Below are 25,220 nucleotides of genomic sequence, written 5' to 3' on the forward strand. Positions count from 1 at the left end.
GCTGAATTACTGCCTGAGGTGGTGGAGGAAGGAGAAGGAAGAGGAGGAGGAGGAGAGAGAATGGAGACACATGAGCAAGAAAAGACGCAATACATTTGTTGCAAAAGTTAAAGATTCATGATGAGAGATTTCATGATGCTGGCAACTATATGCCCCTTTTTTTTATGAATTATAAACTATATAACAATTATAATAGTTACCGTAATTTCCGGACTATTGAGCGCACCTGAATATAAGCCGCACCAACTAAATACATTTTAAAAGACAAAAACTTTGTACATAAATAGGCATAAATAACTGTCTATAAGCCACAGGTGTCCTGGTGTTGTAACATGAGATATTTACACAGAAAGATTTTCAACTTTTTTAATTACCTCTTCTTTTCGGTGGCGATTGTTCTGGCTTTCAGTCGGATCTGCACGGTGGAAACACCACGGCCGTCTGCTCTCTGTGTGTTTACCCAGTCTTTAAGAACGTTTTCAAGTTCAGCTCTATTTCCTACTTCGACAGCTAGATCGATTGCCTTTAACTTAAAAGCTGCATCATATGCATTTCTTCGTGTGTTTTCCATAATGGGGGTGTGTGCATGATTTGCAAAATGTCTGTTCAAAACAATCAAACTACGGTAGCGTCTTCCTCGGCGTTTTATCTCTTGCACCTGTGTTTCTCGCTCTTGCGCATCCTGCTAGAGCGCCCCCTGGTGGCCGTTAGCCCGTAAAAATCTATAGATTAGCCGCATCATTGTTTAAGCCGCAGGGTTCAAAGCGTGTGAAAAAAGTCCGGAAATTACGATACATTAGCTGATTCAATTAGTGAAGAAACTCATTAGTTAAATAAAGGAACCTTTTAACATAAAACTAAAAACAATAATAATAAAAAAAGTCAAGCCTCTGTTTGTATGATTTTGAAAGTAATAACAGCTTTTGTTGACATTGAGATCCAAAATTGTAACTTGAAGTCAGAGAAACATGCAGCAGAGGCACAGAGCAGCGTGTTCACATAATCCAAGAACGCTTTGCAAATGTTCTGAAATTTGTCAGACGAGCCACAGTGTGGTTTTTCTCATTTGAGGTGCTGCGTTACATTTATATTTGGGAACCGCAGGCCGTGTGGGAGCTGTGGCTTCTCACTATTTCACTACGACCCAGTGTTATTAGGGTTAAGCCATAAAAACGTATAATCATATCTTGTTGCCAGGACAGATTTAACTCATTTTTCCAGCTCCAGTCTCACTTTGTTGATTCTGGTTACACCACAAAAAAAGGAATGATAAAGTTCTGTAATAAGGTAATGAGGTCTGTTAACATGCCGGCCTGTTCGTTTACTGAATTTAAGGTATACAAAGACGCTCAATCAGACTAACCACAAGAGGTCACGTCCGGGTAAACCGAAAGGAGATATGAGAAACATTTCCACTCATGCTAAAACCCCTAACAGAAAATGTTCCCTCTGTACACAAGATGGTTTTAAGAGTGCAAACCTCCACAAGTTGTATGAATCCATTGGCACTGTTCAGCAACTCCACTGATGTGCACCTAATCCAGATCTTTATCGAGAGCTCTGATGGGCTATTCCCCTTCAGATTGGTGTCGTTAAATTGATTATTAAAAGAAATTGAAAAAGGCCCCTTCTGGCAATATAACTATAATAATAATCAAAATGTAACTTCTTCTACTGAGTCAAACCCCCCCGACACAGCCAAGCAACCAAGTTTAATAAATAAATCAGATGAAACAGAAGTAGGAAATTGCCAAAACGAACTAGCCACGATGATTCTCTTTCAGTCAGCAGTCGTCATAGTGTTGAGTTATAGCTGGAAAGAGGAGGGGAACGTTTTGAAGGTGAGTGTTTTGTGGCTTTGGGAGGAGCGGATGAAAGAACGATTTAAGGTTGAGACGTACACCTGTCAAATTATTTCCTAAGCTCTTGTAGCTCTGTGCTGCCACGTGGGAATTTCTTCTCTTGTCTTCTTCCTTTCCCTTCTGCTCTTTCGTAGACACAGAAACACCAATGAACAGCCAGAGTGATGTCGGTGTGAGACTCACAGATTCGCCGTGCCTTCACCTTCTCGGTTCCCTGGTATTTCATTCTCCACTGGAGGTCTGTTTAGTGGAATACTTTATCCATCCATGTACTAAATCCTCCGATTTAAGACTTGGCCCATTTAACAAGCCAGCACACCAGCTGGGCCTCAGCGTGTAATCTGAATAGATCCTCCATCACTGGTTCACTATCAAGACCTCAACAAGAATACCGCTTTGCCTCTCTTGACGTTCAGCTGTTACTATGACTGCTAGTACGGTTGAAAATTCATTGAAATGTGCGTTTACTTTACTCAGACTTGCCTAATTGTTGAACAGAAAATGCAGTGTGTAGGTGTTTTGAGGGTCTTGAGCATTTTTTTGTGTAAATTGAGTCTTTCTTCCTAAAGCTACAGCGAGTGTTTGCCCCATCCTCTTTTGTGAAATGACCATTGCTTGCCATAACATGGAAAAGTGTGTGTAATATCTGCTAAAAGACACTGTGAACACTGTCTCTCTTGTACCAGTTCACAATTTATTTCGTTTTTCACAGCATGTCTTCAGGAGTTGTGCTGCCATCATGCGTGTCATCAAGCTTGGACCAAAAATAGAGCTAAAGCCTAAAAAAAAGCACTAACGCACATAAAACACAAGCGTCTCACATCTGTCAGACAGACGCGAGACAGACGGATGAAAAAAGTGGATACAAATTGTCAGACGTGACCGTGGCAGCGTCGTGGTTTGGAATTTGACACGCTGGGGACAGACAGGCTGGCTGGACAGTGTCATGGTCAACTCAGTGAGAGGAGACAGAAGGAGGTCTATCACAGCCACATTCCTGTGTGGTCCCGGCCAAAAACACCACGGTGCCTTCATCTATCTCTCTATCTGCCGCTGTGAGTGAGTGTGTGTGTGTGTGTGTGTGAGAGCTGTACCCATTACAGAGTCAATAAATTTAGCTTTAGGCAGCAGTGTCCTGAGACAACCTCTCCACATTCAAAGACACAGCACCTTTTATAATTATAGATTCATTTTTCTGTCGTATATAAGGTATCTTTTCATGTTTTATAACTGCCATAAGCTTCAGACTTCTCCTGTTTTCTTTGCTGTATCCTATTATTTGCCACCGCTATAACTCAATATCCTGATGTGGACATTAAAGCGTCATCTCGTCCAGTCTAATCAAATTAAATTGTTCCATCATCACTCTGCTCTATACTGACATGTTTCGTTAATACGCAGTCTTGCTTGTTCTTCCTCCAGAGGGAGACGACTGCTGTGTGAATTGCTGGTTTAGGCAAAATGTTCTTACTTTCAATCTTCGGCCCGGTAAATTAAAAGCGCTCCATCATTCCTCCCTGTGTCCTGCTAGAGTCAAATGTCCTGCAGTGCTTTGCCTTCTGGCCCTGCACCCATGGTTACTAATCTGCCTGTTTAGCTCTCTCACTGCCGTTTTAATAAAGTTACTTAAAAGGAAGTAGGTGTGTGTGTGTCTGTGTGTGTGTAATGTTCCCAGCTATGGCAAACGCTTCCAGGGTAAACGTTGGTTGTTGCTGTCCATCTATATGTCCATCTACTCATTCATCATCAAGTCCTGTGCTGGACGATAAAACATGTGCTTCTGGTTCATTTTAGCTATTTACATGCTCAGGAAAAAAGAATAATGAACGTCCAATTCCACCTGAGCAGAATGAGCTCAGTACAACAGGATGGCAGAATGGAAAGGACTAATATCTACTCTGCAGACCTTGAAATAATCGTTTTCATATGTGAAATGATAAATGCAGAAGGTCCCATGTTTGAATCCTGCTTAGCATCAAGGGTCTCCACTGGCTGCAATGTGTGTGTCCACCCATAATCCAAAAACAAGCAGGTTAGGTGATTTAGAAACACTCAATGACCCGTAGGAGTGCATGCGAGTGTGAATGAGTTTCTGTCTCTGTGTCCTGTAACCGCCTGGTGATCCGTCCAAGGTGCCAAAGGACACTTGGACGAGCTCCAGCCCCCCTGTGACCCTACATGGACCCACAGGGTAAGTGGGGAGAGACAACCCTTTCATCCTCGGGACCATGAAGGGGACAGACAAGGCAGATACATTTGCAACTACAAAGCCTCTCTCTATCAGCCTTCTCCTCTGAAGTCGACCTTCCCACCTCCACACACACAGTCATTCATCTGAAGGGAACGCGCCTGCTAGTGACATTAAGATTGGTGTCGGCATGATGTTATCCAGAACATCTTGTTGGCTCAAGCGTCCACTAAAGCTGAACGTGTTTCTGATTAGACCTTTACTTCACTTACATATTCATTCATGTATCCACTCACCTACATGCAAGACACACCCATGACCTAAGAGGCTCCTAAGTGAGTGTTTGGTCAGCATCTATGTTTGACAGTCAGTAGAAGTTTCCAGCTCAGGACTGATGCAGCTGGCCAATCAAAACAGAGCTGACTTTTCCAAAAGAGACGGCACTTATAACAGCTCGTGTTTTCACTCTGTGTGCACTATGGAGCTGGGTCAAGGCATAGTAGAAGCAGATGTTTTTAGTTAATATTCCAAAATAGACCCCTCAAATTGGAACATGGAAGCCTGTACAACATGTCCCCTTTAAATATGATTCATCTGGCTTTATGAGCAGGGTGAACAGGGCAGCATCTGACAGGATTATGCTGCTCTCACTGAGGCTTAAAGCACATGTTTCTATGAGAGTAGCAGTCAAGTGCTGCCTGAGAACCAAAGAAAACAACGAGACTCCTGTGAGTAAAGTGACTGAGAACAATTGGAACAGTGACCTGAATTAGGAGGCAGATGAGAGCAATAACAAAAACAACTGGTGTTCTGTTAACACAAGCCAATTTGCCATATGTGTCTGTAACACATGTGTGTGTTTGTAATGGACACCTGCCAGGTCTCACGTTGTGATGGCGACCATTTCTTTAGCCTCCTTCTAACAACACAAAGTCAGATATCCAGAACACATCTGCCCAGCCAGTGTTTTGCATTTGTGTGTGAGGAATTGAAAGAGAGAGACAAGAGTTGAGACACATTCACACAAATACCGACCAGCATCCTACTCGACCTTTGAGGGACTGCCAGGGCCGGGAAGGAGGGAAGGAACAACAGAAGAAAGAGTCTTTTTTTGTGAATTGCAGACCTGGGAGTCTTCCAGGGAGAATAAGAATGAAATTACAGGATCTTTGAATCGGAGAAGGAACAACCTGCTTTCTTTGACATGGCATCAAAAGGCTGCGATTAGCTAATTTCCAGTCTTTGATTTGCAACAGGCTACCTTCATATCTGGGATAAAGCTCTACTAGCACAAACTGGATTAAAGAGGAAATGTTCAGGATCCCTGCTCTTGATTCAAGTAATTCAAAATGTGCTTCAGCCAAAAACTACAGGAGAAAATAACTCAGAAATGTCACAAATGTAAATTACAGGTACTTCCCCATGTCAGATGAGTGCATTCTGGTACTCACACTTGTACATTCTAGGACAAATATTTGCAGTAATAACTAGATTTAGACTCATTTGATCTTGTGGATGCAAACCACATCAATAGCGTTTCATCTAATTAATTCTGGAAGGAAACATCACAGCGGCAGCAATGATTCTTCATCTATCGCGAACACAATCTGAAACTGCTTTGAGGAAACAGCTTTGCAATGAACCACAGCCAATTACCACAATAAAACAATCTAACCCAGATATCAGATAGTACAATACACAAACCACAGCACTCAACAGGCAACACAAATAGCTCCAACTGTCCAGCTGCAGTGAAGGAATGTACTCTGTGTAGCAGCGATTGTTTATTTTCCTTGCAGGCCTGGACTGGGAACCTTTGAGCCATAGGGAGGATAAATTCATTAAACAGGGGATGACTTAAGAGACAACATACTTTGTCCATTTTGTCTGTACGGCCCAACTGGGTCCGTCCAAGCAGCAGAATTGTGCTGGTTGGGTTGATTTTTCTCAGCATGCATGAAACCAAAGCCAAAAAATACGACAGAAGGCCCCAGCGAAGGAGTTTAAGTCCAAGCTAAGATTCCTTGCTGTCATTTTTGAAACACAAAAGCAACAGAGGTCACTGAGCATTCAATTATCGTCACACCTCACCTGGACATGTTACCTCATTCTACACCTACTACAAACTGCTCTGTAGTGGCATGTAGCAGCAGTACTTCTTCCCTGACATACTCACATTTTACACTGGGCTGAGCATGTCCAGCCAAAGTTACAAAGTTTTATGACATAACAGCAACCGGTTTATAGCAGCCATAAAAGCACATTTAACTTAAACGAGTAGATAACAAAGCAGCAACACGTGTGTAATTTCATAAACCATTTCAGCCCTGAAATGGCATCCTCTCACCTAACGGGGGAAGGTTAATTGCGCAAGATGGCGACAGGAAATTGGCCGGGCAGAGTTTGACGAGACTCTGGTGTTTTCAGCCAAAAGCCGGGGTTAGAGTGGAACCTGGCAAGAATTTTCCTGTGACATGATGCAGAATTTCAGTTTCAGTCCTCCAGTAAAAGCACGAGTGACTTGTGAGTGCCAGAGGGGTGTAATATTTACTCTTTATTGTTGTATTTTGTTGCTTTTGTTGCAGGGCGGCATTCGTTTGAGTTGTACAAAGTTAGATTATCAACTTGCTGTCCGCTCATCACGCTTGCAGCTTTAGGTCAGCACCCACCACACTCACCTGATGTGACCCTCACAGTCCTTCCCCTCATCTCTAAAGCGTACAAAAAAAAAAAAAAAAGTCAGATGGAAACTGTTTGACCTCAGATGATGGAGTTATATCAGATGTGGAAAAACGTCTCCGCAGCCAAAAATAGGAGTTGAAACGATGAAACTTGCGAGCATGCAGCGTTGATATCAATCCCTACTACTCCTTGCACGCTGGACACGTGCGCAAGACCTCCCTTAAGTCTTTGGAATCTGTTGTTGCTTAATTAGTCTGCTTGTAAAAACAGAAAGGAGACGTTTAGAGGACTAATTTGGATGCCTGTTATCGAGCTCTTGCAACCCCTGGAGCTTTAACTCCTCCTCTCTCCTGCAGATTTACACTCACAACCACTGTAGCTGTTTGCAGAGAGCTGCAACAGTGAAACCTGCAGTTTTTATTTGTTTTGAACGGAGACACACACACACGCAAGTCTCCCACTTTATTTGACCCAATTAAATTATGTTTTTTGTCAAAAAAGCACGAACGAAGGAGGGAAATTCTTTTAGGGCCTCGTTTTTTAAAGCACGGGTGTCATCTAAGGACATAAAGGTGCAATATTCACGTGTAAAAGGAAGTTTTGATCGACCTGAGACTTGTTCGATCATCTAACTACAGCCAACCTACATCTTAAATGGAAATACAGTTATGGTTGTAGTTTCATCAGCTTCATTGAAGCAAAGTGAACAAACAGTATACACACATATGTACATGCTAAATCACTAAATAAGGCCAACGCAAACTTCTGCCACTGTTTATTTCTTTCACAGCAAAACCACACACACACACACACACACACACACACACACACGCACGCACACACACACACACACACACACACACACACACACACTGAGAGGGGTCTGTACTAATTAGGCTTGGCATGTTAATGACCTTTGACTGCCTGAATGAATTTGCCTTTTGACTGTTGAAACTCTCTCTCTTGCTCTCTCTCCCTCTCTTTCTCTCTCTCTACATGTGTGTGTGCCCCTTTATTTTAGACTCCTACTTAGAAGCACTGGACCTTCTCCAAAGTCTTTTCATCAGAAACAATCCTGACCGATGCACAGAAACTCATTAGAGTCTCTTTATGTTCTCAGAGTCAATTTAGGGGCTCTGGGACTTTGTATACATGTGACATGCATGTCTGAGTGTTTATTACCACGTGCATGTGCGTGTGTGTGTGTGTGTGTGTTTGTGTGTGTGTGTGTGTGTGTGTGGTCGGTGTGCGTGTGTGTGTGTGTGTGTGTGTGTGTGTGTGTGATGTTAGGCTTCTTGTTTGTTGCCGTGTTTCGTTGTAGGTTTGCATGTCCCTCAAAGTTTGTGATGTTTAAATGTATTGGGGATGTTCTCTGCCGTCTGTGCGACTGTGTGTGACCGTTCTTGTGTAGGCATATATGTTTGTGTACATATATGTGTACTTCTAGGAATGTGACTGATTGCAATCATAAAATATTTGCAAATGCATCCACATAACTGTCTGTGGGCTTGTGTGTGTGTACATGTGTGTCGAATGTGTTTGCCTACATCTGTGTAACTCTTTGCATATGTGTGAAGCGCATGTGTGTCACGCTGTGGGCGGTGGGTTATTTCTTCCTGTGTCACCAGGCAATATGTTTTGAAGAATTTCTTATCCGTGTCAAACTCAAACACGCCAGGTTTAGAAACCGCTTCATCCCGGGCGTCCAGAATGCTTATTGTTTTCATAAGGGTGTGGTGGAAAACCTTTAAAGTTCCTCTTTAAAGCAGTCCATGGTGGCCCGCCTCCGTGTCAGATTTACCCTCTCACGGTTTCTCTATGGACGAACATGGCCGGATACATATGGTGTAGATTGGTGTCTGGTTTTATCTCGTATCACGGTGTGAGAGAGCGCGTGCTTACCTAAATAACCCCACAGGAGGTCAAGAAAGCTTAAATCCTGCAGGGGACTCATTATTTTTCTAAAGGTCTGGTATGTCAGGGTCCTGTGTCGATAAGAGACGGCATTCAGCAAAAACACAACTTTTGATTTTGGTTAAGAAAAAAGCATTAACTCCATAGGAGATACAGGTTTAAAAAAAAAAGAGAAGGGTAGAGAACAGAGTACTTCGTCTTACACACACACACACCTGATTACTTCTTATATAAAAAAGGAAATACTTAATGTTTAATGCAGTTTAATGTAAAGCTTAACAAGAATGTAACTGATCCACTTCTACTCTCACGTGTTGCAGCGCCACAGTGCACGCTGAGTGAGAACGGGCATATCTTTTTTGTCTCATCAGAGCTCACTAGCAGCTGAATCGGGCCTGACAATACCCACCGACCTGTAATTTCAAAAGTGTTACGTAAATAACATTTCAAACTTCATATACACACAGAACTCCTTCTTTTCCACAACTCGGTCTGCTGGCTCAGCTGTGTTCAGAAAACTATCATTTCTGGCTCCACTTACTTACATTTTAAACGGAGCGGCGACGTGCAACTAAAACATCTTTCCTCAGAGGGAGACTTGAATGTTTCTATAGCATGTGGCAGATGACATGCTGCACAACCTAAAATACCAAAACAAGAACACTAAACAGCCAAATTAAAAGCGAGTCTGCTTTTCCAAATGCTTACAAGCATCGAACAAACCAAAACACGGAAAAGGTCACCCAAATAAATCAAGCTGTTTTATGGTCCAGGGACCGCGTCAATTAAAACATGTTTGTTGCCTATTTCTGCTTCCCAGTACATGGCTGTTACCTATCAGCCAGGGACAGAAACTCTCTTCGGAAGATTTCACGGCTTTTAAAGCAGAATTACAAACCCGCCATCATGTTTTCCAGTAATTTACTGTCTGAGGAAAAACTCCCCATGCCAAACGTGTGGGCTGCATGCTTGCTCCCCCTGGAAAACATGACTCAGATGCACCTATACGCTACACCGAGGCGTGTTAACCAAAGTGGCAGGTAAACAAGCCAGTAAAGGGGCTGTAAACGGATCTATGTGATGTACACCATCGTAAGTGTAGACTACCACAGGTGCTGTCTTAACTTAATGAACTGAGTGTGGTGGGTCTATAAATGGCAGGTGGATGGAAAGGTCTATGAAATGAGGAAGTACGGAGCTTTTAATGAACATAAGGTTTTATAAGTACGTCCTCGGGATTCAAAAAGGACGTCTGTCATTATTCAATTAATCAACTGTTGCATGGTTACGAGCGTCTCTCCCTGGGATTATGGTCATGCATGCTGCGTGCACTTCAAAGTTCAATAAATAGTTGGTAACAGAACACTAAACCTGAATCTAACATATAAATGTGGATTTACTGGACAGTTATGACCCCGGGCTCTCTGTGAAGGGTCACTCAGTGTATGACTGTAATAGGTTTGTTTACGAGACGTTTTACTCGAATCTGCTATCCCGACTATGGTCTCCAGATGTAATACAAGGAAAGTCTGTCGCTGTTCCTTGTCGAAATGCAAAAAAGCCCGAAACAGAGACAGGACGATCATCCAGAGGATCTGCGGTGAGGGACGCGGTTCAGATCTGTTAAAATAACAATGCTGGCAAGTAAGAATAAAGAACCCACACTTGTGACTTCCAATGCTCTTTTCTTAGTCCTGATTTGGATCACTTCATGGGTGAATTTGGAGCGCACATGCAGGCCAAGCATGAGTTAAATCTGCAATCAGAAGTCCCACATCAGGTCTGAGTATTGTCTTTCCAAGGGCACCAAAGGAGTTACAGTGACTTGGACAATGCCACATTATGTGTTGCAGACTCAAGCAAGCGAGAAAATCAAAACATGAAGACGTTAGCTTAAGCCAGCAAAACTGAACAACTGCAGGACTGGCACATGTTCCTGATTGTAGTCATTATTTGGACACACACCCAAACAAAACTGAAAGAACTTCAAAACAACGTCTGGAAAACCACTCCATATTACATTCAGATGGCTGAACAGGAGAGCTAACACTCAACGAATGACTTCAAAACAAACCTGGAACCAGTGTTCATGTGTGATTTTCCAAAAAGAGGAATCCAGCCCAAACGGCTCCTTTGGGCCAACTAAGACTGCCAAGACGGCTCTCACCCAAGTCCAATTCTACCAGACTAAACCTAGTAACTGGTGAAATCACTTCTTCACGTCTTCAGTCTACAGCTAAGGTAGAAACTTTTAAAGAATAAACAATGACGAAAGAAAGATTTCATGCTCTGATTGTTTGCGCACACAATCTGCTGTCCCTCCACTTAAATCCTATCCAAAGAAATCTGGACTCAACCATGGCGACTGAACGTCTCCATCAAATCCTCCTACACACACAGGGGAAAAAAAAAGTGATCTCACACCACGTGTTTTCTAGGTAAGTCTTCAAAATCTGAACAACCTCTTTATATCATTAAAGGAGCATAATGAGTAAAGTTGGCTTGTGGAGGTTTGATCCTAAAACAACACATGTTTTTGCTGTCACAGGCCTCCTGACTGAAAATCTCCACAGCAGCAGGAGTTTCTGAAGACGATAAGAGTCCAGTTTCTGGCTCAAGGGCTTCACGGAAAGGATATAAATGAACTTGTGACCTTAATGGTGAACCGTGGATCACTGTAATGGTGACCTGCCTCCAGAGCCTCTCAGAGCTGAACGAGAACTCAACGTCTGCTCCCAGATAAGCCACAGAAAAGATGGGCAGATAAGGCAGCTCTTAGCCACATCACAAATGGAGTCAGGAGGCTCTCCTCTGTTCATCCTCTGGAGTTTGATCTCTCTCTTATCTATCTCTGTCTCCAAATGTGTCTCTGTTTCACTTCGCACCTCCTCTCTTCTCTCCAAAAAAGGAGATTCATGATCAAACGCTGGATGCAGATGTGTGCTGGCAAAGCTGCGCCTCTGCGATCCTGCTGCCGATGGAATATGAGTGTGTGTGTGTGTGTGTGAGTGTAGAGGAGAGCCCTGGCTGGGCCGCTACGCTGGCAGCGAGCCAAGTCAGTGCGAGAGCTGAAAAAAGGGAAAACGCAAATGTGGATTACACTGAAGCGGGTCAGTGTGCTTACACTGGAAAACTGGCAGGCCAGCGTGAGCGCGTGCGTAGTCCTGTCACATGAATGTGTGTGTCTCTGTGTGTGTGTGTGTGTTTGTGTGTGTGTGTGTATGTGTGTAGCAAAGGGGGCCTCCTGTGCAGTTACATTGGAGCAACTTAGCTTTTTGCCAGCATTTAAGTTAAGAGGGGCGACCTGAAAAGCTTGGTTTGATTGCTTTCTTAAACAGCCTCATCTAAAAGCCCTGAATAATCAAATACCTCTGCGATGACAAGATGCTGCTCCAAAGTCTTAAATCCCTATATCTCTACATCTGTGTGCATCTGTGGGAATAAACACACACACACACACACACACACACACACACACACACACACACACACACACACACACACACAACGTCCATTTAATGGCATCAGCCGTGTCGTTATGGTACAAGTAGGTGGTTTAGGGAGAGGAGGTCTTGAAATGTAATTAGCATTAGAAGAAGCAGTTGATTCCTTCAGGATCTCGTTGGTCTGAAGCCAGTCAGCTCTTAAAGTTGAGTCCAAGTATTCTTCAGTTGCACTCTCAACTTGTTCTCCCAACTTCTTTCATCTCTGACTGTCTCTATCAGTCTCTCGCCCCCTTTTGTCTCTCTCCCTTAATACCGAGTTGACATTTACAAGGAGGTCACAGCAGGGTTCAGGTTCCAGCTTGGACCTGAACCCGTCTTTGGCACGGCTCATGATATCAAAGACAAAAAAAACAGCGAAAAAAGTTCAACATCAATAGACCTGCTGTTAGTAGAGGGTAATAACTGTAAAATATGACACGCCCCCTCTCACACACTGGGCCACATACAGCACATATGCAAACACTGGCAATGAGGCTGCTGCTGCTGCTGCTGTGGCGTCCGGCCAGGGGTTTTTCCCCAAATCAATCCGGGGGAGGGGAGGAACTGCAGCGGTGTCGCCCTGAAGAGGCTGGAATTTATTACGGCACTGTCACAGCCTGAGCGATATGAAATAGCAACATTTAACCCTCACACACACGTCCAAATTTCCATATTACTCATTCACGTTATTGAGCCAATACTGGAGAACTGTGGTGTTCCAAAGGACTGCTGTTCTGCACCTTTGTATTGGGATTAAAGTGAGCAAATGTCTACTCTCTTTCTGTTATTACATACAATACTCTCTTTGCTTCTTAACCACAACAAAGGAAGAGGACCGCTTGTTCAGCAGGTAATCATGTCTTCATGTCTTCATTTGCACTACTGGCTTTGGCAAAATGGTGTTTGGAGGAATCTTAATGCTGCGTTCAGGCACAAACACTGTCGGAGGATTGGTTGTTGATGTAGTCGTGGCTTTGTGTTCATTTGTTGAAGGCATCTGGAAGTCAAACGTCACTCTTTCTCTTATGATACCGACATACTTTCGTGATTTCGCACTGATGAGAGGAGGCCTGAGAATTTGTAGCTACGCCCTTGACAATCTGTGTGTATTTGTTCACCGGTCCCATAAAGGTCAAACATAAGGAAAACAGGAACCACTCATTTCAGAAATTGCCTCAGAAATTGCTATTAGTGTGCATTTTAAAGTTTAGCACTGAACTGAACTAATAATGGTTCAAAGTAGAGTGTGTATAATGTAATACCCATGCAGCACACACTTAAACTGCTCTCTGTCTTTTATGTGACCCCATCCCGCCGCACAAAAACATCCAAAAAGGTCACGCTCGTTCCCCGAAACCACTGCGACATAATCAACTTTATTGCGTGTGAATGAGGTTCAAACGCGGTGCACATGTACAGAGCAGTGTGTTATACAGCCAGGAAGCTCAGAGGTCAATCCCGCACCTGAACTGAACTGAAGTTTCAAAAAGCAGACAAGACCTTTAAACAGAATTGTGTAACAAAACCTTCAAATACGATGCCAAATTCCTGTTTTAGCTCAGGAAAATCAAGAATTCCTGTGGATTTGACTTCATCGGTTGGGCCATGACAGGAGGTTTGATTGAAATTATTCAGTCTGAGTGTGTGTGTGTGTGTGTGTTTGAGTGTGTGAGAGAGAGAGTGAGAGTGTGTGTGTGTGTGCTCTGCTAAATCAGAAGTGACAGATGCACAGAGTGAGAGGGGAGTAAAGTTTCAAGCCACATCCTAGAGTGTTACCTGAAACTACCTAAGTGGTTTTTGTTATGGTAAGTGTGTGTGTGTCTGTGTGTGTGTGTGCGTGTGTGTGTGTGTGTGTGTGTTTGTGTGTCTGTGCGTGCCTCAGATTACTTCGTTAATTTTCAACATTAATGGATAAATGATGCATAGACCTCTGGGAATGAATGATTGATTAGTTTCCCAAAGCAGCTCTTCATGGATGTTCTGGACATTTCGACATTGATGCACCACTAATTTCTACTTCCTACTTTCCTACTTTCCTAATCTTGTGTACTTTCCATACGGAGATGGGTAAAGTTTCATATTCAAAACAAGGCCAAGACACACAGCCATCTGGAACATTCTTACACACGCCCACACCCAGCTCACACAGCCCGTACCTGCCAGACAGAGTCCGAATATGGTGAGAAGAACCAGGATGTAGAGGGAGACGATGGCGTATTTGATGGCCGAGAGGGAGTTCAGGTGACCGCAGCACTGATCCTGCTTCCTGCGACGCTTGACAGATCCTGACCGAGACAGGAAAACAGCATCGGTCAGACGGGAATAAGAAGAAATACAGCTGATTCACTTTGCAAAAGAAATGACATGATTAGCAGTGAAGAGAAGGCAAAGTTGCATTATCATTACTTAACATTCATCGATATCCAAATAAAGGGAGAAGCGAAGTAAGTATGCTGAATAAAGAGGAGAAATACATTATCTACAGCACAGTTACTTCTGTGATATAGATCTCCCACACACAGACACACACACACACACACACATACACACACACACACACACACACACTAAGTAGTGATTACTACAGCTCATGTCAGCACTTCACACTCCACTCAGGGTCAAACAGCTGTTTGAGTATTAGTCTTGATAAAACTGTCACAGCACTGTTTATGCATGCAAGAGCATCATATCTGTGTGTTTGTGTGTGTGTGTGTGTGTGTGTGTGTGTGTGTGTATGTGTTTGTGTTTGTGTTTGTGTGTGTGTGTGTGTGTGTGTGTGTGTGTGTGTGTGTGTGTGTTTGGGAGAGGAGGGGGTGTGGGGGATTAGGCTGTTGATGCTGGGGAACATTAATTTCAGGTCGAGAGGATGTTGAGAGATTCTCTGGAGTCACGTTCTTCATCAATCAGCCAGTGGAGGAATGGAAGTCATCGTCCAATAGGAGCGTGTGATTGCTACGACAACGTTCAAGTGCAGTTATTATTCCTGACTCTGTCTAAGAAATGAATGTCTCTTTTTTTATTTTAATACAGGCTTTAGTGGAAAACCGGAATCACGTTTAACGTGACACTGCCTCCTGGTGGACACGTAAAGACTTGCACTGATAAAAGAGAACGCCCACGTGAGGTTCTCTCTGAGTATATCCGCTTGGCAGTGCAGATGGAGACGCATAAACATCGCCTCCACGCGTGGGATGTTCCTGCTCTCGCTCCCCATCCTCCATGCCTGAGCAAATCATTTTAGCATATACAAACGAAACACACACACAGAACAACAACCAACTTACTGAAATAAAAATTACAGAGTGCAGCTTTTATGTAACAAAAGCGAAAACAAAGTCAGATATGAACACGAACAACGTTTTCTGGCAAATCATTTTCGTTTCCTTCTACGTACATATAATGTGTGTGTGTGTGTGTGTGTGTGTGTGTGTGTGTGTGTGTGTGTATATGTACATCAATTTAATGAGCATCATTCCTCCAAACTTGGCAGAAACATTGTTCAGGTGTCCGGTATGTGTTAAGGGTGCGTTCAATTTGATTTATGTTTTTATTCTTATCTGCATTACCAAATTATGGTAATAGTAGTGGGAGACATGAGTGGAACGGCCCATGAATGATGTCACAGTTGTTAATGACATAATTCATGATGAGGAAATATTATATCATATTGAGGATTTTGGGAGATTATTAAGTATAAATACAGCACAGACCTCCAAAAGCACAGATTCAATTGGAACTAAACACTGTACCTCAGGTGGATTGTTGCACAAGCACACACACACACACCTCCCCCTTCTTCCCCTCTCCATGATGAAGAACACACGGCACAAGACAAACACAGCTGGCTCAGATGTGTGTGTCACATGGATGGAATGTATAGAAAGTCGCTCTCCAAGCCAGTCTGCTTCTTAAATTAAGCACAAGCCGGAGTTCAAAACACACCAGAGCCTAAACAACTGTGCACGGTACACACACATACACACACATGAAAACTGACTGGAAAATAAAACCAGTAGTCAGACTATGGGGAGAAATTATCACATATGAAATCTGAAAGTAGAGGGTTTCAAACCACAATACATGACAAATCAGAGTATAGTAATGCCTGAAAGATGCAATATAAACACTTTTTCTCTGCTTTGTTGATGCTTTGCTTGAAGTTTTGGCTTTATACGCCTTTTCCTTTAGGTATCTGTAATGCTGGAGGTATGGAAAACCCAATTACCAGCCGCAAGAGAGGCAGGGAAGCCAGTATTCATGGACGAGACCGTGTGAAGCAGAATAAAACGCCTGCAGTGTTCAGGCATCAAGGTACTATAAACAGTCTGGACAAAATAAACAGACTTATGAATATGGCTATTTACATTGTTCCGACTGAGTCACTGTCTGGGGGAAAATCGAATCAACACGCCCTGAGATGTTTGGACGCAGAGATGGTGAATTTAAGTGGCTGATAAGTTAGGAATTAGCAAACTTGGATGTCATTTTTATATAGAACAAGAAAAAAACACTCATGTTTAAAATCGGACCCACTTGGACACATCCTGTTTACTTCGAGCGGAGCTAAGGCGAGTCAATTATGGGCGGAGTCTGTTTACTTGGCCGTCTTTAGTGGGATTAGCGTATTTACACGGATAAGGCATCGTTCCTTTTACTTCAACTCTCAAAGTCAAAACACACACATCGCTTGGCATAGGTCGGAATGAGCTAAACTCAAAAACGCCATCTCTCCATTTGGCAGATAAAAGTGCAGCGCAGTCCGTTTCCCGGATCAGATATTACGTGCTTTAAAGCTGCTGTATGGATTATAATGATGTCGTGTCAGCAAAGTGACAGTAAACAAGTGAGAGCACAGCACAGCGGGTTGGTAACCTCTCACACCGCGTTAAATTAAGACCACATTCCCCATAAACTCTGTCTCTTTCCTGTTTCTACCAAAGTTGTGTTTCTTTTTATTCCCATTTGGTCTTTAAGAAATGCCTGAGCCAGATATTGGATCTACAGGGAGAATGATCTGGATGGGTTAAAAAGTCTTTGACATGACAATCCCAGCGAGACAAGGTGCAGGTGAGTTCTCTGGCCGTTCTTGAAAGGCATTCTGGGAAACGTTTGGAAATTGATACTACTCAACTCGGTTGAGGGGGAAAGTGGATGCACCAAAATAGACTGAAAACAGTTGTGTGATGTTCTGAACGTCACACACTGACGACACAATAACAATTTTTCAGTCGGTGACAGCCAAAGTGATGTTGTCATTGGCAACCATGAGGGACAAGTCATTCCAATGCAAATTTATTGTCATCTCCAATCAAAATAATGCTTCTCTATAACAAATATAGCACAGAGCCTCACATGAGTCATGGTTGGATCACATTGTCACAGTCTTATTGCTTTGGATTGCTCTAATACACCAAAACAAATGGGAGAAAACCCATCCAAGGTCAGAGACATCTCTTCTAATTAAACGAGGAGTGAAAATGTCTTGGCTTTGTAAACTTGGACGAGGACGGTCCTAACCGCTGTCCACGAATATGTCAACAAATCCTTCATGTAATATCACGCTAAGTCTTTCCCACCGAGCTCATACTGTCGTGAGACGAAACCCGAGAATGCAACAGGGTCAACTGTGGATTCGTTCGGCTGCACCTGTACACACACAAGCACACACACACACACACACACACACACACACACACACACACACACACACACACACACAATGCTGTCATCACTTACACAGTGTTCACGCTGTGTTCGCCTAGGAAGGTCCGGGAATGTATAGGACCAAACATCTGTGTGTGTGTGTGTGTGTTTCTGTGTGTATGTGTGTGTGTGTGTCATGCAGCTAATTCATGGCAGACACACACACATTATCACCGACATGTACACACTCAGTACAGCTCTGTGTCTTCAGGCTTGGGACCTGCTTGTTACCTTCATCACACAGGTTGAGTTTGGACAGGTTGCTTCCACCGTAAATCTCCTCACACATGGAGCTGCTCTCTCTCTCCTCGTATGTGCTCATATACATGGCCTTGTTCTCCATCTCCCCCTGGAAAGAAGAGGAAAGACGCAGATGAAGACACACGCTGCCATCTTTCACGGAGGAACGACGTGACCTCCAGCCACAACACAAACCAAATCGACCATGAAGATGAACCATCTTTGAAACCTTATTTTGATTGTTATACAGATACTCTGAACATTATAAACAATGTTTTATGAGCCAGCCATAGCTACGATTATAGAATTCTGCATGAGTGAAACGCATACAAAGTAGGACGTGAATGTGTGTGTGAGTGTGTGTGTGTGTGTGTAAGTGTGTGTGTGTGTGTGAGTGTGGGTGTGTATCTGTTTGCACTGCTGCCCTCTAGCGCTGTGAACCAGTTTATCCAGCTGTGAGAGCGGTTACAGTTTTAAAATCTGCAGCACTGTACGTACACACACACACACACACACACACACACACACACACTGCCTTGCTCACCGGCCATTATCACACAGTGAATTTACTCTGCTACTCAGCTGCCCAACACATGCACACACACACACACACACACACACACAGATGTGAAGTCCAAGGTAAACAAAAGGAAAGGAAACCCGTACGCTGTGAGGTTTGAGGCTCCCTCTGTAGAGTTGTTACATGATTATACTTTAACCTCAGCCAAAAGAGCCGGAGCAGGGGGATTGTGTCGCTGCTTCCATTCCGCCTGTTTGCCTTTGAGCAGGACTCCTCACAGAGCTGTTACCGGGCATGAATTAAGCTTTGTGGAGAGATAAATCATATGGCAAAGGAAGAAAGTGTGCCTCCACGCAGAAATATGCTTTCAAATAGGTTCATATAACGCCATCAAAGTTTGTATCTGTTGGCTATAAGCAGACAACAGAGGAGGATGGAGCAGTGCGGTGCCATGAGAGCGCTCATATGTTGGCTGCGTCCTGATTTCTAGCTAAAAGGGGAAAGGCGTAAAAAGCTAAATCCAGGTTCTTTTTGGATTTATATATTTCACACCGTAAGATCTGATGCACAGCGACCTTGCAGTTGAGAATAATACTTTACGTTATGTAAGCTAATTTTGACAGCATAATGGTATCTTAAGCACCTGTGATGAATGAATCTCAGATGATTGTAAATTTAAGCACACGTGGAGTTCGGGGAGTGGAGAGCGATTTGACAGCTACAGGTTTTGGCCAGATTCCACCGCATCCAGGAGCCAAATCGGCACATAAATCTAACGCAACATGTATTTGGGAGACAAATGTGTCTAAAAAGGAAAAGCCACTCATCATTTTAAGCACAAAATGAATTCTCTGCTAAATGCACTGTTGTGTTGACAATGTCTCCAAAGAATGCAGGGGCAGCCATTGTTGAGTTTCTGTTTGCATAGAATCTGGCACACAAGCTGAAACTTAAACTCACCCACATTTTAACTAATCACAGTTTGGATCTTGGACGATGCAAATTTGATTCCTCAAGACATTACAACTGTTTTTAGGGGGTTTGGTTTGTCAATTGACTTTGATTATGTACTTTGACTCAAGCACGTTTACGCCTTGAGTTCGGTTTGGGGTTTCCCACGCTTTGCATGATGTCAACTAAACAAAGCACTTGAGTGAGTAGAGTTAAAGTGAGCACAGAACAAACAGATAAGAGTCAAGATAACCGAAAAAAAAGAAGGTGCTGTCAGATAATGATGTTGCAGGGGGATGAAAATCAAATTTGCTGCAGTCAGGAGTCAGCGGGTGTGAAACTCCCAGAAGCCCCAGTGGCGGTGTTTGAGAAAGTCGTTAAAAAGTGCTCAGTCTGGACTTTCTCATTACGACAGGGATGAAGGGGTCACGTTGACATTTAGACTGAAACTAGGCAGGAAACATCAGGGCTGCTAGGAGATCCACCAAACCCTCCACACACGCCACATTACAAGTGTGTGTGTGTGACTGCGTCTGTGTGGGTCTATACACACACACACACAGCTGGTCTCTGGATGGAAGGATGGTGGGAAAGAGATGGAGACTCAATGCAAACCAAAGATGACTACTGTCTGCTCTCCTTATCTTAATCTCATCATATCTCAGACAGAAAAAAAGGACCAGGACTTAAAGGTGATGGGTGAAATAAAAGACACACCAACTAAATCAGTGGTTCCCAAAGTGGGGGGCTACTGCAGGGGGGGGGGCGCGGCACGGGATCTGAAGAGGATGTATAAATCTTGTATTAACTGGTTGCTCTGTCTCTGGTTCTTCATCGTCTCCTACTGATGGCATCTGATTTGAGCAGAGCAAAAATACCATCACCACAAGGGGCCATCACAACCTCTATGTCAATCATGCCTCTCATAGTGGGAGGAGTTGTGGTGGCAGGAGTGGGACGCAGCAGGGAGGAAGGAGGGAGGAGGAGGAGGGAGTCGATCAAATTTTCAGAGATTCCGCCCTCACCACAATCTTACAGACTGCTGCTTTAAGTGGGCAGCACCACAAAGCTCAGATGACTTATGACCAGCTGAATGCTATCAAACACTGCGTGCCAGCTCCAAAACAACTCTCATAACCATCAGTGTCAAACCAACATGAGATAACTCAACCCCATCCACTGGAGGTTTGATTTCGTTGTAATATCCTCAGTCACTGATTTGTTTCTTCAGCTCGCTTGCTCTATGCACCGGGAGGGAATCGCTGAACGAATCTGAATAATCTCTTTACCTCTTCCAACATCGGTTTATCATCGGATAATGTGTGGTCTGACTCCTGTGATAATGCTGGAATGAGAACTTCTCCCTCCTAATCGTAGATTCATACCCAGAAACACAACCAAGAAAAAGTGCACACAGCAGAAGATCTCACCTACACACCGAAACATCCTTTAACCATCAAAAAAACCCTCCATATGTGATTGAATCTTTGAAGATAATGATCAAAGAAAGTCCTGCTGCTCAATCAAATCTCTCAAACTGTTGAGCGCTCTCAGATCTCTCCTGCACGCTCTCAAACCTTGGCATGCAGACTGATTAGCGCTGGAGAGTTTAGGTTTACTGAACTTGCGTAATCGTAATCACTGCATCTGAAAAGCCACCAGCATGTTGAAGGACCACTTCTGCCAGAAGGTGCAACGGCCTTCCTCTTATCCTCATCACCCTGCAACCTCCCGACCTGACCCGCCTAAACTGAACGCCACCAGCAACCAGTCCTTCCGAAATGGAGAGCTGCAAATTCATTCAGAAAAAGAGGAAACAACCCTCTTGTCATCGTCCAGTCACGAGATTTGCTGCCAGCTGAGCTCCCGATTGTCTGTGAGGTCAAGGGGTCGTTTTAGTGCGTGTGGTCTCCCGCCTTCTCTGCATCCAGAGCGTTTGTGTCTTATCTATCAGTGTAATTGTCAAAAGTTTGCTCCACTTAATTGCTTCAATCTTTACAGAGTCAAACTGTCAATATTACTATTCAGCTTTTCACGGCAGGGGGGTAACTTGTAGAACTTGAAGGCATCCTCTTTAGTCTCTAACTATACTATGTATAGGCAGGCATCCCACTCCATTGCTTACTCATCCGTATGCCACATTAACCCATTTCTCAGTTAATTAAATGCGGAAGTACTTCACCCATGGCTGCTGAAACATAAAGCAACTGTTTTTTCTCAGCCAAATTACGTTGACAGGGCATTTCCTCACCTTTGTGGCATGGTAGTTAGTCTGCGTTACGAGAGCTGAGATGTTTAATGGCTTGCCTAATTGCAATAAAGTAGCACCATAAACCACAGGTCAAATTGGTATTAAGAAGGCTTGCAGACGCAGAACAAATGATAATTGTTAACACACATCACTCACTTTAAACACTTGTGTAATTTAAAGTCAGACTGCATAAAAGTCTATTATGTATCACCAAAATTTACAAACTTTTTTCAAATCAGGACTGGAGTCACATGACAGGTGAGCCACACTTTGGAGGCCTAAATACAATGCTTGACAACATGCACATTCGCTTCATTACAACAAGATGCAACGAGCAGTAAAAGAGCTTCTCATCCCTCACCTTGTCAGCTGTCAAATACAAATTAAATCACAGCTCCAAGTTTCTCATAGTTTCTCCCAAAAACCTGCGTCCAAATTCCTTTTGTTCAGTCCATCAGCTGTCTGATTGTTCAGAGTCTGCAGGGTAAAATGCACCATGCACAGGCTTTCAGTGCTGCACAGGCAGAGGCACTCAGCTCTGTAGTGGAGAACAAGCTCAGACATTTGGACTATTATACCCAAAACACCATGTGACCATAACTAAACTCCAGCTGAAGTTTCTCTGCCTGTCGTCCTGTTACGTTGTGAAGTAAAGAACCATTCCCCCAACCTGTTGCAAAGTACACCTGCGCCCTCTGTTGGCTGTAAACGGTACTTACTAATGGTTTGATAAGGTAATGTACAAGATTGGTGCCTTCAGGAACTCATCCCCAAATCAATACTCATAAAATACCAGTGCGTAATCTAACTTGTGTACAAATTAAACTTTGAAGCAATTTCAAGTGTCTTGCGTTATCAATCAGGTTTTGAAAAGCTAGGCAGTTGATTCATCATGAAACAAAGATAACATGTATTTTAAGATTGTTAGGGTTTCCCTTCATTTAATTCATTGTCGAAATGTTGTTACATCACTTTTCCAGGAATTGCTGATAAACACAATTTCAGGAATCCCATCCATGTCGTTGATGTGCAATTCCAATTCCAAATTTCTGATAGTACCTGAAGGCGTCGTGAGTCGCTGTGCGGCGGGAGCGCTGAAGGAGGGTGTGTCGGGCGCGCGCCTGCCTGTCGATCGGTGTCGGGAAGAGGGACGTACCAAAAAACCGTACAGGTAAAAACAAGAGAGGAGTCGCCGTTTGTTCTTTTAATACTTAACTTACTACAACCCGAAGTTAATGCAACTTTTCACGAAACTACGGACTCTTATGTCAGCCAGGGAGAGTGTGATGTTCTGTTTATTTATAAATTAATAATTTCAGGCTGTTTTCATCGTTGTTCGCCTCGGGGCGGACTGTTGAGATGTAGAGAAAAATACGCGTAATTACTTTTAGATTCAGTTAAACAGTTAAACTTCACTTAACATATTTTCGCAGGTACACACACGCTGTAACATACCAAAGATCATTTCAAAGTCACAGCCTGAGGTCAGTAACAGCCTATCTGTATATATTACTGGTCTTCGCACAGAATGTCAACATTTACATTTAAGCCCGGAACACAACATTGCGCAATGTGACTGGCTTGGAAAGAAAGTTAAGGTCATATCAAAATGAAATTGTTTTTGGTATCGAATCTAGCATATGCTCACAGTTACGGTTGATAATGTCCATTTTGTCTGACATAAACAAATCACCAGGTATTATAAAGAGAGACCCATTTAACTGGATTCACATTTTCAGAACCGCTGTCTACAGGTACAGATGGTATGACCCAGAAACAGGAGTCTACTGGTTAAGGGAAGAAAAAGACCTCATCAGGTTAATAAACACTATCTTAAGGCATTCACCCCAAATCTAAAGGGAACTTTCCTCATCTCTTTGCCTGGGGTGTAAAGGTCCCTGCTTTGTGTGTGTCAATTACTCTGCTGGGACCTCCTTACCGCCTCAGCCAATCACATGCCCGTCTTAATTAACACAGGAAATTACATTCCTATATTTATAACCCAATATCTAGACTGTCCTGCGGAAAAGGTCACATCAACAGATTAGCAGTTTTCTCCCTGTGGCAGCGCAACCCAAGAGGATACGGCTCTGAGGAAAGCAGACAAACGGGAGGAATCTAATCAAGTTTTTGTTTTAAAAGAACAAAACTTTTTTGTTGAAATAACAACGAGAATGAGGGACAAATAAAGTTGTATTGCCTCGCTTTCGATAGTCAAGTCAGTCATTACTCTGACCCAATATGTCAGAATGCAGCATGTTAGTTTGTCAAATTTTTCCTTATTTCTTTAGTTCTTATCTTACAGTGTGTTGCGGGGTGATGGGCCTGTCCAAGCGCGTGTCATCGTGGTCGGTTGAAGAAGTGTTAAACTGGATCCAGGAGCAGTACCCGGCTCAGATGGACACAATCCATATAGCCTTCATCAAACACGCTATATCAGGTACAACTGATCTGTTAGTTGATGATATTAACACAGAATTAAAGCAGCAACTTTTAACTTGGTTTTGGTCGAACACTCTCACACATGCACACCTCTCCTTAGGTCGAGCCTTGCTCAGGATGAAGGACTATCATCTGGAGCGTCTCGGGCTGGAGGCTGAGGAGCAGCAGGAAATCTTGCAGGACATCCTCCTCCTCAGAGTTCAAGAGGAACTGGAGGACCTCAACAACATTTACTCTGGTGAGACGAGCAGGGGCGTCTTTGCTGCATACGTCCATTTTCTGAAAATGTCAAATCCACCTTAAATGATACAATAATACAGACATGCTGCTATCGTGATATGTTTCTGTTTTCTTCCTCTCTAGAATGTTTTTCTTCAGAATGAGGTGGGAGTGGTGGAAATGATGAAAGAAGCGATGAGGTGCAAAGAGAAAAAGAAATCTGACCTGTGCAGATGGATGAGATGGTTTTTCTTTTTCTGATGGCCGCTTGTGTGCTTTACCCAAACTGAGCTCAAAACACCCACATAGAACAAAAGTACATCTTGAACACATGGGAGGCTGCTTAATTGAAACAGAATAACAAACTTAAATGCAACATTTCCTACTGAAACCTATTTTATATGTGAATAATTTGCCATCATAACACCGGGGAATTCTTACAGTACCACTAAGAACAACTGTTCCAGAGAATCACACCTTCAGAGTGTTACTTAGGTCGAGAAATTCAAGACAAATGGTCCTGACACTTTCAGAAACATTCTTGTACTTAAGCGTTGTATAATGGCACTACTGTGATGGCCAATACTCTACAGGTTGTGGTTGTCTCTAAATATTTCAATGTCACTGCTCTGCTGCTTTCAGATGAATTTAAAGTGCTTCTTTGGCAAAACAGCCCTGCTTAGTGGTCTGTGTGTGTGTGTGTGTGTGTCAGTTGTCGGCCAGAGAAATCAGGTTCGGTTTTGGTATAACTATCAGCTATGAT

At 43.2% G+C, this 25,220-nt stretch overlaps 2 protein-coding genes across 2 annotated transcripts in view; one reads left to right on the forward strand and one right to left on the reverse strand.

Annotated features, from left to right (window-relative positions):
- scara5 (scavenger receptor class A, member 5 (putative)) overlaps positions 1–22,320 on the reverse strand; it is a 52,618-nt gene extending 30,298 nt beyond the window's left edge. Inside the window, exons 1-3 of the mRNA XM_076154871.1 lie at positions 22,158–22,320; positions 18,066–18,183; positions 14,288–14,416 (exon numbers count right to left, since the gene is read on the reverse strand). Coding sequence (XP_076010986.1) covers positions 14,288–14,416; positions 18,066–18,177 — 241 coding nt within the window. The 5' untranslated portion in view covers positions 18,178–18,183; positions 22,158–22,320. The remainder of the gene's footprint in view (positions 1–14,287; positions 14,417–18,065; positions 18,184–22,157) is intronic.
- A 606-nt stretch (positions 22,321–22,926) lies between these two features.
- LOC143004042 (sterile alpha motif domain-containing protein 12-like) lies at positions 22,927–25,220 on the forward strand. Its single transcript, XM_076154878.1, has 5 exons — positions 22,927–22,967; positions 23,230–23,280; positions 24,088–24,236; positions 24,339–24,476; positions 24,602–25,220. The coding sequence occupies exons 3-5, from the start codon at positions 24,116–24,118 to the stop codon at positions 24,619–24,621; spliced, it is 279 nt and encodes a 92-aa protein (XP_076010993.1). The 5' UTR covers positions 22,927–22,967; positions 23,230–23,280; positions 24,088–24,115; the 3' UTR covers positions 24,622–25,220.

Source organism: Genypterus blacodes, unplaced genomic scaffold, assembly GCF_046128005.1.
Source record: "Genypterus blacodes isolate CSIRO-AG114 ecotype Tasmania unplaced genomic scaffold, CSIRO-AGI_Gbla_v1 ptg000064l_1, whole genome shotgun sequence".
NCBI classification, from domain to species: Eukaryota; Metazoa; Chordata; class Actinopteri; order Ophidiiformes; family Ophidiidae; genus Genypterus; species Genypterus blacodes.

Bases quoted from the DNA above. Each gene is read 5' to 3' on its own strand.
- LOC143004042 (XM_076154878.1), top strand. From the start codon at position 24,116: ATGGGCCTGTCCAAGCGCGTGTCATCGTGGTCGGTTGAAGAAGTGTTA. The intron at 24,237-24,338 runs GTACAACTGATC...ACCTCTCCTTAG, and splicing joins CATCAAACACGCTATATCAG to GTCGAGCCTTGCTCAGGATG. The intron at 24,477-24,601 runs GTGAGACGAGCA...CTTCCTCTCTAG, and splicing joins CCTCAACAACATTTACTCTG to AATGTTTTTCTTCAGAATGA.